Source organism: Salmo salar, unplaced genomic scaffold, assembly GCF_905237065.1.
Source record: "Salmo salar unplaced genomic scaffold, Ssal_v3.1, whole genome shotgun sequence".
In the NCBI taxonomy this organism is placed as follows: Eukaryota; Metazoa; Chordata; class Actinopteri; order Salmoniformes; family Salmonidae; genus Salmo; species Salmo salar.
In genome coordinates, this window is record NW_025547008.1 from 37,651 (window position 1) to 51,389 (window position 13,739).

General features: G+C 46.1%; 1 protein-coding gene across 1 annotated transcript; it reads right to left on the reverse strand.

Moving 5' to 3' along the window:
* Window positions 1–264: 264 nt before the first annotated feature.
* LOC123731690 (small G protein signaling modulator 2) lies at window positions 265–5,788 on the reverse strand (the record flags this gene model as incomplete). The annotated part of the gene is given in 2 exon segments (XM_045711091.1): window positions 265–4,355; window positions 5,621–5,788. Coding segments are annotated over 2 exon segments (257 nt in total), but the record flags the coding sequence as incomplete, so codon positions are not given.
* Window positions 5,789–13,739: the final 7,951 nt, after the last annotated feature.

Here is a 13,739-nt window from a genome sequence, read left to right on the forward strand (position 1 = left end):
AAGTGAGGAAGACGAGACCAAATAACTAAGAAATATAAACGTTTAAAGGGGAAGTTCAGAATTTTTACAACTTGATGTTCGATTGGTTCTCACGCTGAAAGTAGCTTATGGACCATGGTTAGGTTAGGTTAGGTTAGGTTTTCTGTAAACAGCCCCTAAAAACGATGAGAAAGCACTCTGGTCAAAAGTAGTCCACTATAAAGGAAATAGAATGGCATTTTGGGATATACACGTTTCAAATGAGTTACAATAGACATGGTCATCTCCCAGTTATTAAAATGTTTTAATAATAAGGATTAAACTGTGTTTAGTAATACATTACATTCAAGGCAAAAGATACATACAATACCTAATCTGCAATTCAAATGGTTGGCTTTTCAAAACAAAATAAATATATAATTTTGAAATTATTTTTTTATATATATTTTTTCTTCTTATTCACCATCAGTGCACAACATTGAGAGAACATAACAGTCAACAAAGTGTAACCAGCATTCAGTTAAACACAGTAACCAGGATTGTTATACACAGCAATCAGCATTCTCAAATACACGCTGCTTTAAAACCCAAACGTATTAAAATACACTTTAAAATACGTTATATCCTTATTCCGTCCTCATAGAAATATTGGGCTTTTTGGAGAGGGAGGGGTTTGTTTATTTATTTACAGCAGTCATTATAGATGTGAGAGATTACATCGATAGTCAAAACAGAAATTGCACAGTAGTTATAATCTAGAATTAAACAGCGTGGTTTAAAAAAATATTGTACACCTAATAAACAGTCTTTGCGATACGGTATGAAATTGCACCTTGTCGTCATACCTCAGGGCCAGGCTGTTTTTGAGGCTTTGGTACACATGGTCCTGATTGGAAGAAAATAGCTCTCCTAAGGGCCTCAAATCTAGCCTGGTTGAACCAGACTGAAACGCTGCACCCAACATTGTAACAGCAGTTAAATATCACAAAATAAGTTATGATTCCAGGCTACTAAACTTTTCCCCTTCTTCACACTGCAATCATAAACTACCACGTGTGTTGTGACGTCTACTGTACTTAAACCCATGTATGTTTGAAATGGAACCCCATTCCCTTTACCAGTGGTTCTCAACTAGGGCTACTTGGCCTATTCACACGGGGTACATTACTTACATTCTCCTGAGCCCATACGCTTACTGGTGAAATACACATAAGGGGGTAGGTCCTTCAGGGGTACTCTGGGCAGAAGAAAATGTACTTTGCTGGTACAGTAACGAAAAAAGGTTGAGAACCAGGGCTCTGGTCAAAAGTAGTGCACTAATCACGGGTTGCCCTTCCGTCACTCAATATGCCCCAGCATATTGTTTTCTGACTGATCCCTAATGCTCAGTCTGAAAAAGGGGGGCTAATGACTTTTTAAGTCAAATTTACACTATAGTGGCCTGGAAATACGATGACATTGCTAAAGTAGACAAATCATTTGTATAAAACAACTTTGCCATCAGTATGATGTCAAGTTGACTTTAGAGATGGCAATGTTGCCGTGAGTTAGCAAAGTTTGTCAGAAATAGCTAGCAATGCTAACGTTAGCTGGAAAAACGTTGGTGCTCTCCCCTCAAAATTAGCTAGCTAGCTAAAGATATACTGTATCTAAAGTCAATCTGGCATGACATGACAATGATGACAAAAGCTCGTCCTACTAATTATTTCCCTCTTTTTGAAAATCCAATCGTGTTTCCAAGCTACCGTAACGCACGTCAGAATAGCTCCTCACCGACACTCGTTGTGACTGCCTCGAGTAGAACGCTCAGCTGGACATCACTCCTATAAAACAGACCTTCAAAAACTAAACTTGTGAAGAAATGTGCAACCCGTGGATAAAGGGAATTATTAAGGTTCCATTTTAGAAACATTCCACACTACTATCGCCCTGTAATGGGCACTCTGCATTTCAAGAAGCTGATTTCTTCACAACACCACGGGATCGGGGAAGACTGGGCAGTGTGGTAACTGTAGGAAACCACTCCATGACAGCCATTTTGGAAATAAGGGTGCAGGTTATTATTTGAAGCTACTGGAGACTAGTAAGGATGTCAAATGTCCCAAATGGCACCCTATGGTGCCCTGGTCAAAAGTAGTGCACTATATAGGGAATAGGGTGCTATTTAAGACACAAACAATGTCTCACCTCATACAGGAGTATCATAATCATTTAAAAATCGGATTATGATCTTTTTTTTAATGATTTTTTTTTGTGCTATCATCATTTGACTCAATTTCACTTTGGTCATGTTCATTGGTCAGTCGTGGTCAATAGCGCACAACGTAGAATGGAATTTCGACAGGGGAAGGAAAAGGCTATATGCCAATCAACGAAGCCCACCTCCCGAAGGAGAGCTGTGTTGGCCCCTACTAGGGAAGTGGTGGGGGCTTGATGGGTACTGGACCAACAAGGGCAACACTCACAACAAAGTGGATCAGGCTGGAATATACAGTACACTTGGTATATAATAAAGGCAACATCTGAGGAATTGAAGAAAATAACAAACCATAAAGCAAGGTTATAGGGAGAGGAACATTCTAAAGGAAGAGAGGGTTATTAACCAATCAAAACAGGTCCACAAGACAAAGTTTCAAGGCTGATCATATAAATACTTAATGAAAAGGTCTGAAAGTTGGCACAGTCAATTTGGTCACAGACGAAGGCTTCTTCTTCGTGGCTTCTTAACTCTTCTGCTCCTCTGTAAGGGGAATCCATAATAGCCTGTGTGAGTGGCTAGGGCCCTCTAGAGGCCTCTACTGGTAGTGCACTGAGCACCCCGGTATTTATACACTGTACTGTACCCAGTCTCTGTGCTACTGGCTTACTTGGTCATTCACACTCTAAAGTTGTGTCACTAAAGCAAAGTCACACTTGATGAAGTCACACATATATCACACGTCGCATTTAGCCCATCGTCCGAATCAACACTGAGAGGAATCTCAATCACTGACTGGTAACAAATACTTGGGTCTCTGTGATGGAGAGGTCAGGGGGTCTCTGTGATGGAGAGGTCAGGGGGTCTCTGTGATGGAGAGGTCAGGGGGTCTTTGTGAAGGAGAGGTCAGGGGGTCTCTGTGAAGGAGAGCTCAGGGGTCTCTGTGATGGAGAGGTCAGGGGGTCTCTGTGATGGAGAGGTCAGGGGGTCTCTGTGATGGAGAGGTCAGGGGGTCTCTGTGAAGGAGCGGTCAGGGGGTCTCTGTGAAGGAGAGGTCAGGGGGTCTCTGTGAAGGAGAGGTCAGGGGGTCTCTGATGGAGAGGTCAGGGGGTCTCTGTGAAGGAGAGGTCAGGGGTCTCTGTGATGGAGAGGTCAGGGGGTCTCTGTGATGGAGAGGTCAGGGGGTCTCTGTGATGGAGAGGTCAGGGGTCTCTGTGAAGGAGAGGTCAGGGGTCTCTGTGATGGAGAGGTCAAGGGTCTCTGTGATGGAGAGGTCAGGGGGCTCTGTGATGGAGAGGTCAGGGGGTCTCTGTGAAGGAGAGGTCAGGGGTTCTCTGTGAAGGAGAGGTCAGGGGGTCTCTGTGAAGGAGAGGTCAGGGGGTCTCTGTGAAGGAGAGGTCAGGGGGTCTCTGTGATGGAGAGGTCAGGGGGTCTCTGTGATGGAGAGGTCAGGGTCTCTGTGAAGGAGAGGTCAGGGGTCTCTGTGATGGAGAGGTCAAGGGTCTCTGTGATGGAGAGGTCAGGGGCTCTGTGATGGAGAGGTCAGGGGGTCTCTGTGAAGGAGAGGTCAGGGGTTCTCTGTGAAGGAGAGGTCAGGGGTTCTCTGTGATGGAGAGGTCAGGGGGTCTCTGAGAAGGAGAGGTCAGGGGGTCTCTGGTCTCTGTGATGGACCTAGACCAGGAACTAGACTAGGACCAGACCCAGACCAGGAACTAGACTAGGACCAGACCCAGACCAGGAACTAGACTAGGAACAGACCTAGACCAGGAACCAGGACCCAAATCTAAACCTGGGCCCAGCCAACATCCCTCTCCTTTCCACTGTTCTCTCCTGCATCCAGAAAAGGATGGTCACCTGGAGCCTTCATCCTCCACCGGTCTGGCTGGCGGGCTGAAGGCTGGAGGGATTGAGGGTTAGAGGCCAGGAGGGAGAGAGGGCTGGAGGGCCCATGTCTTTGTCTCTTCCCCTGGTTTTGGAGGGGTAAGAGAGGGAGGAAGCTGTGCTAGGTGCGGAGGACAGAAGGGTGGATCGAAGGGTGATGGCATCTGGCTCCTCTCTTCCTCATCCTCCTCTCTTCGTCCTCCTCCTCATCACTTGTTCTCGATGAGAGACTGGACCTTGTGCACCAGCTCTCTAGCGATCTGAAGGATGTGCTGCACGTCATGACGTTCTGCCATCTCTGTCTCACACACACACACACACACACACACACACACACACACACACACACACACACACACACACACACACACACACACACACACACACACACACACACACACACACACACACACACACACACACACACACACACACACACACACACACACACACACACACACACACAGGAAGTCAGGGAAACTGTTTTTACACACACAACACAGGAAGTCAGGGGAACTGTTTTATACACACACACACAGGAAGTTAGGGAGACTGTTTTAGACACACACAACACAGGAAGTTAGGGAGAATGTTTTAGACACACACAACACAGGAAGTTAGGGAGACTGTTTTATACACACACACACACAGGAAGTCAGGGAGACTGTTTTATACACACACACACACAGGAAGTTAGGGAGACTGTTTTAGACACACACAACACAGGAAGTTAGGGAGACTGTTTTAGACACACACAACACAGGAAGTTAGGGAGACTGTTTTATACACACACACACACAGGAAGTCAGGGAGACTGTTTTATACACACACACACACACAGGAAGTCAGGGAGACTGTTTTAGACACACACAACACAGGAAGTTAGGGAGACTGTTTTAGACACACACAACACAGGAAGTTAGGGAGACTGTTTTATACACACACACACAGGAAGTCAGGGAGACTGTTTTATACACACACACACAGGAAGTCAGGGAGACTGCTTTATACACACACACACACACAGGAAGTTAGGGAGACTGTTTTAGACACACACACAGAAAGTTAGGGAGACTGTTTTATATACACACACACAGGAAGTTAGGGAAACTGTTTTATATACACACACACAGGAAGTTAGGGAGACTGTTTTATATACACACACACAGGAAGTTAGGGAGACTGTTTTAGACACACACACACAGGAAGTTAGGGAGACTGTTTTATACACACACACACAGGAAGACAGGGAGACTGTTTTATACACACACACACACAGGAAGTCAGGGAGACTGTTTTATATACACACACACAGGAAGTTAGGGAGACTGTTTTATATACACACACACAGGAAGTTAGGGAGACTGTTTTATATACACACAATCTGTAATGAGCACAATCCGCCGACACTTTTCTGCTCCATCCCAACAAATACCACGTCCTTATTGGGGTCCAACATGGTACGCTATACCATACATAGTGCACTACTCTAGGGGCCTGATCAAAAGTGGTGCACTATAAAGGGAATAGGGTGTGATTTGGGACTCAGGCTATGTCTGTCACCGTTGAAGAACTTGATGATGTCAGTGAAGTCCATGGTATTATCTCTGATGATCTCTCTGTAGACCTCTACCAGGGCCAGGGCCAAGAACAGGACGAAGTGCTGAGAGGAGATATGAGGAGCCGCCCAGATCACCTCCCATACTGAGAACACATCCTGATACAGCAGCTCTGGAGGGGAGAGACACAGACACACACACACACACACACACGTTTTACTTTTCTGTTATTTCTCTATTTTCTTTCTCTCTGCATTGTGGGAAAAGGACCCGTAAAGTAGCATTTCACTGTCTACACCTGCTGTTGACGAAGCATGTGACAAATACAATTTCATTTTAGTTTAGTTGAGGTGTATTGCACCTTTAATCTTTAATGTCATACAGAAATCCAGTGTACTATGGCCCCACTTCTAGGTGCCACACACAACAACAACAACAGTTACTGTGCAGAGTCACGGCTGGTAACACTCCTGGTACATCACATAAAGCTCCTTACTGAAGACAGAGTCACGGCTGGTAACACTCCTGGTACATCACATAAAGCTCCTTACTGAAGACAGAGTCACGGTTGGTAATACTCCTGGTACATCACATAAAGCTCCTTACTGAAGACAGAGTCACGGCTGGTAACACTCCTGGTACATCACATAAAGCTCCTTACTGAAGACAGAGTCACGGTTGGTAACACTCCTGGTACATCACATAAAGCTCCTTACTGAAGACAGAGTCACGGCTGGTAACACTCCTGGTACATCACATAAAGCTCCTTACTGAAGACAGAGTCACGGCTGGTAACACTCCTGACCACATCACATAAAGCTCGTTACTGAAGACAGAGTCACGGCTGGTAACACTCCTGGTACATCACATAAAGCTCCTTACTGAAGACAGAGTCACGGCTGGTAACACTCCTGGTACATCACATAAAGCTCCTTACTGAAGACAGAGTCACGGCTGGTAACACTCCTGGTACATCACATAAAGCTCCTTACTGAAGACAGAGTCACGGCTGGTAACACTCCTGGTACATCACATAAAGCTCCTTACTGAAGACAGATTCACGGTTGGTAACACTCCTGGTACATCACATAAAGCTCCTTACTGAAGACAGAGTCACGGTTGGTAACACTCCTGGTACATCACATAAAGCTCCTTACTGAAGACAGAGTCACGGCTGGTAACACTCCTGGTACATCACATAAAGCTCCTTACTGAAGACAGAGTCACGGCTGGTAACACTCCTGGTACATCACATAAAGCTCCTTACTGAAGACAGAGTCACGGCTGGTAACACTCCTGGTACATCACATAAAGCTCCTTACTGAAGACAGATTCACGGTTGGTAACACTCCTGGTACATCACATAAAGCTCCTTACTGAAGACAGAGTCACGGCTGGTAACACTCCTGGTACATCACATAAAGCTCCTTACTGAAGACAGAGTCACGGCTGGTAACACTCCTGGTACATCACATAAAGCTCCTTACTGAAGACAGAGTCACGGCTGGTAACACTCCTGGTACATCACATAAAGCTCCTTACTGAAGACAGAGTCACGGTTGGTAACACTCCTGGTACATCACATAAAGCTCCTTACTGAAGACAGAGTCACGGTTGGTAACACTCCTGGTACATCACATAAAGCTCCTTACTGAAGACAGAGTCACGGCTGGTAACACTCCTGGTACATCACATAAAGCTCCTTACTGAAGACAGAGTCACGGTTGGTAACACTCCTGGTACATCACATAAAGCTCCTTACTGAAGACAGAGTCACGGTTGGTAACACTCCTGGTACATCACATAAAGCTCCTTACTGAAGACAGAGTCACGGCTGGTAACACTCCTGGTACATCACATAAAGCTCCTTACTGAAGACAGAGTCACGGCTGGTAACACTCCTGGTACATCACATAAAGCTCCTTACTGAAGACAGAGTCACGGCTGGTAACACTCCTGGTACATCACATAAAGCTCCTTACTGAAGACAGATTCACGGCTGGTAACACTCCTGGTACATCACATAAAGCTCCTTACTGAAGACAGATTCACGGCTGGTAACACTCCTGGTACATCACATAAAGCTCCTTACTGAAGACAGAGTCACGGCTGGTAACACTCCTGGTACATCACATAAAGCTCCTTACTGAAGACAGAGTCACGGCTGGTAACACTCCTGGTACATCACATAAAGCTCCTTACTGAAGACAGAGTCACGGCTGGTAACACTCCTGGTACATCACATAAAGCTCCTTACTGAAGACAGAGTCACGGTTGGTAACACTCCTGGTACATCACATAAAGCTCCTTACTGAAGACAGAGTCACGGCTGGTAACACTCCTGGTACATCACATAAAGCTCCTTACTGAAGACAGAGTCACGGTTGGTAACACTCCTGGTACATCACATAAAGCTCCTTACTGAAGACAGAGTCACGGCTGGTAACACTCCTGGTACATCACATAAAGCTCCTTACTGAAGACAGAGTCACGGCTGGTAACACTCCTGGTACATCACATAAAGCTCCTTACTGAAGACAGAGTCACGGCTGGTAACACTCCTGGTACATCACATAAAGCTCCTTACTGAAGACAGAGTCACGGCTGGTAACACTCCTGGTACATCACATAAAGCTCCTTACTGAAGACAGAGTCACGGCTGGTAACACTCCTGGTACATCACATAAAGCTCCTTACTGAAGACAGAGTCACGGTTGGTAACACTCCTGGTACATCACATAAAGCTCCTTACTGAAGACAGAGTCACGGCTGGTAACACTCCTGGTACATCACATAAAGCTCCTTACTGAAGACAGAGTCACGGTTGGTAACACTCCTGGTACATCACATAAAGCTCCTTACTGAAGACAGAGTCACGGCTGGTAACACTCCTGGTACATCACATAAAGCTCCTTACTGAAGACAGAGTCACGGCTGGTAACACTCCTGGTACATCACATAAAGCTCCTTACTGAAGACAGAGTCACGGCTGGTAACACTCCTGTGTACATCACATAAAGCTCCTTACTGAAGACAGAGTCACGGGCTGGTAACACTCCTGGTACATCACATAAAGCTCCTTACTGAAGACAGAGTCACGGCTGGTAACACTCCTGGTACATCACATAAAGCTCCTTACTGAAGACAGAGTCACGGCTGGTAACACTCCTGGTACATCACATAAAGCTCCTTACTGAAGACAGAGTCACGGTTGGTAACACTCCTGGTACATCACATAAAGCTCCTTACTGAAGACAGAGTCACGGCTGGTAACACTCCTGGTACATCACATAAAGCTCCCTTACTGAAGACAGAGTCACGGCTGGTAACACTCCTGGTACATCACATAAAGCTCCTTACTGAAGACAGAGTCACGGCTGGTAACACTCCTGGTACATCACATAAAGCTCCTTACTGAAGACAGAGTCACGGCTGGTAACACTCCTGGTACATCACATAAAGCTCCTTACTGAAGACAGAGTCACGGCTGGTAACACTCCTGGTACATCACATAAAGCTCCTTACTGAAGACAGAGTCACGGCTGGTAACACTCCTGGTACATCACATAAAGCTCCTTACTGAAGACAGAGTCACGGCTGGTAACACTCCTGGTACATCACATAAAGCTCCTTACTGAAGACAGAGTCACGGTTGGTAACACTCCTGGTACATCACATAAAGCTCCTTACTGAAGACAGAGTCACGGCTGGTAACACTCCTGGTACATCACATAAAGCTCCTTACTGAAGACAGAGTCACGGCTGGTAACACTCCTGGTACATCACATAAAGCTCCTTACTGAAGACAGAGTCACGGCTGGTAACACTCCTGGTACATCACATAAAGCTCCTTACTGAAGACAGAGTCACGGCTGGTAACACTCCTGGTACATCACATAAAGCTCCTTACTGAAGACAGAGTCACGGCTGGTAACACTCCTGGTACATCACATAAAGCTCCTTACTGAAGACAGAGTCACGGTTGGTAACACTCCTGGTACATCACATAAAGCTCCTTACTGAAGACAGAGTCACGGCTGGTAACACTCCTGGTACATCACATAAAGCTCCTTACTGAAGACAGAGTCACGGCTGGTAACACTCCTGGTACATCACATAAAGCTCCTTACTGAAGACAGAGTCACGGCTGGTAACACTCCTGGTACATCACATAAAGCTCCTTACTGAAGACAGAGTCACGGCTGGTAACACTCCTGGTACATCACATAAAGCTCCTTACTGAAGACAGAGTCACGGCTGGTAACACTCCTGGTACATCACATAAAGCTCCTTACTGAAGACAGAGTCACGGTTGGTAACACTCCTGGTACATCACATAAAGCTCCTTACTGAAGACAGAGTCACGGCTGGTAACACTCCTGGTACATCACATAAAGCTCCTTACTGAAGACAGAGTCACGGCTGGTAACACTCCTGGTACATCACATAAAGCTCCTTACTGAAGACAGAGTCACGGCTGGTAACACTCCTGGTACATCACATAAAGCTCCTTACTGAAGACAGAGTCACGGCTGGTAACACTCCTGGTACATCACATAAAGCTCCTTACTGAAGACAGAGTCACGGCTGGTAACACTCCTGGTACATCACATAAAGCTCCTTACTGAAGACAGAGTCACGGCTGGTAACACTCCTGGTACATCACATAAAGCTCCTTACTGAAGACAGAGTCACGGCTGGTAACACTCCTGGTACATCACATAAAGCTCCTTACTGAAGACAGAGTCACGGCTGGTAACACTCCTGGTACATCACATAAAGCTCCTTACTGAAGACAGAGTCACGGCTGGTAACACTCCTGGTACATCACATAAAGCTCCTTACTGAAGACAGAGTCACGGCTGGTAACACTCCTGGTACATCACATAAAGCTCCTTACTGAAGACAGAGTCACGGCTGGTAACACTCCTGGTACATCACATAAAGCTCCTTACTGAAGACAGAGTCACGGCTGGTAACACTCCTGGTACATCACATAAAGCTCCTTACTGAAGACAGAGTCACGGCTGGTAACACTCCTGGTACATCACATAAAGCTCCTTACTGAAGACAGAGTCACGGCTGGTAACACTCCTGGTACATCACATAAAGCTCCTTACTGAAGACAGAGTCACGGCTGGTAACACTCCTGGTACATCACATAAAGCTCCTTACTGAAGACAGAGTCACGGCTGGTAACACTCCTGGTACATCACATAAAGCTCCTTACTGAAGACAGAGTCACGGCGTAACACTCCTGGTACATCACATAAAGCTCCTTACTGAAGACAGAGTCACGGCTGGTAACACTCCTGGTACATCACATAAAGCTCCTTACTGAAGACAGAGTCACGGCTGGTAACACTCCTGGTACATCACATAAAGCTCCTTACTGAAGACAGAGTCACGGCTGGTAACACTCCTGGTACATCACATAAAGCTCCTTACTGAAGACAGAGTCACGAGTTGGTAACACTCCTGGTACATCACATAAAGCTCCTTACTGAAGACAGAGTCACGGCTGGTAACACTCCTGGTACATCACATAAAGCTCCTTACTGAAGACAGAGTCACGGCTGGTAACACTCCTGGTACATCACATAAAGCTCCTTACTGAAGACAGAGTCACGGCTGGTAACACTCCTGGTACATCACATAAAGCTCCTTACTGAAGACAGAGTCACGGCTGGTAACACTCCTGGTACATCACATAAAGCTCCTTACTGAAGACAGAGTCACGGCTGGTAACACTCCTGGTACATCACATAAAGCTCCTTACTGAAGACAGAGTCACGGCTGGTAACACTCCTGGTACATCACATAAAGCTCCTTACTGAAGACAGAGTCACGGCTGGTAACACTCCTGGTACATCACATAAAGCTCCTTACTGAAGACAGAGTCACGGCTGGTAACACTCCTGGTACATCACATAAAGCTCCTTACTGAAGACAGAGTCACGGCTGGTAACACTCCTGGTACATCACATAAAGCCCTTACTGAAGACAGAGTCACGGCTGGTAACACTCCTGGTACATCACATAAAGCTCCTTACTGAAGACAGAGTCACGGCTGGTAACACTCCTGGTACATCACATAAAGCTCCTTACTGAAGACAGAGTCACGGCTGGTAACACTCTGGTACATCACATAAAGCTCCTTACTGAAGACAGAGTCACGGCTGGTAACACTCCTGGTACATCACATAAAGCTCCTTACTGAAGACAGAGTCACGGTTGGTAACACTCCTGGTACATCACATAAAGCTCCTTACTGAAGACAGAGTCACGGCTGGTAACACTCCTGGTACATCACATAAAGCTCCCCTTACTGAAGACAGAGTCACGGCTGGTAACACTCCTGGTACATCACATAAAGCTCCTTACTGAAGACAGAGTCACGGCTGGTAACACTCCTGGTACATCACATAAAGCTCCTTACTGAAGACAGAGTCACGGTTGGTAACACTCCTGGTACATCACATAAAGCTCCTTACTGAAGACAGAGTCACGGTTGGTAACACTCCTGGTACATCACATAAAGCTCCTTACTGAAGACAGAGTCACGGCTGGTAACACTCCTGGTACATCACATAAAGCTCCTTACTGAAGACAGAGTCACGGCTGGTAACACTCCTGGTACATCACATAAAGCTCCTTACTGAAGACAGAGTCACGGCTGGTAACACTCCTGGTACATCACATAAAGCTCCTTACTGAAGACAGAGTCACGGCTGGTAACACTCCTGGTACATCACATAAAGCTCCTTACTGAAGACAGAGTCACGGCTGGTAACACTCCTGGTACATCACATAAAGCTCCTTACTGAAGACAGAGTCACGGCTGGTAACACTCCTGGTACATCACATAAAGCTCCTTACTGAAGACAGAGTCACGGCTGGTAACACTCCTGGTACATCACATAAAGCTCCTTACTGAAGACAGAGTCACGGCTGGTAACACTCCTGGTACATCACATAAAGCTCCTTACTGAAGACAGAGTCACGGTGGTAACACTCCTGGTACATCACATAAAGCTCCTTACTGAAGACAGAGTCACGGCTGGTAACACTCCTGGTACATCACATAAAGCTCCTTACTGAAGACAGAGTCACGGCTGGTAACACTCCTGGTACATCACATAAAGCTCCTTACTGAAGACAGAGTCACGGCTGGTAACACTCCTGGTACATCACATAAAGCTCCTTACTGAAGACAGAGTCACGGCGGGTAACACTCCTGGTACATCACATAAAGCTCCTTACTGAAGACAGAGTCACGGCTGGTAACACTCCTGGTACATCACATAAAGCTCCTTACTGGAAGACAGAGTCACGGTTGGTAACACTCCTGGTACATCACATAAAGCTCCTTACTGAAGACAGAGTCACGGCTGGTAACACTCCTGGTACATCACATAAAGCTCCTTACTGAAGACAGAGTCACGGCTGGTAACACTCCTGGTACATCACATAAAGCTCCTTACTGAAGACAGAGTCACGGCTGGTAACACTCCTGGTACATCACATAAAGCTCCTTACTGAAGACAGAGTCACGGCTGGTAACACTCCTGGTACATCACATAAAGCTCCTTACTGAAGACAGAGTCACGGCTGGTAACACTCCTGGTACATCACATAAAGCTCCTTACTGAAGACAGAGTCACGGCTGGTAACACTCCTGGTACATCACATAAAGCTCCTTACTGAAGACAGAGTCACGGGCTGGTAACACTCTGGTACATCACATAAAGCTCCTTACTGGAAGACAGAGTCACGGTTGGTAACACTCCTGGTACATCACATAAAGCTCCTTACTGAAGACAGAGTCACGGCTGGTAACACTCCTGGTACATCACATAAAGTTCCTTACTGAAGACAGAGTCACGGTTGGTAACACTCCTGGTACATCACATAAAGCTCCTTACTGAAGACAGAGTCACGGCTGGTAACACTCCTGAGTACATCACATAAAGCTCCTTACTGAAGACAGAGTCACGGCTGGTAACACTCCTGGTACATCACATAAAGCTCCTTACTGAAGACAGAGTCACGGTTGGTAACACTCCTGGTACATCACATAAAGCTCCTTACTGAAGACAGAGTTACGGTTGGTAACACTCCTG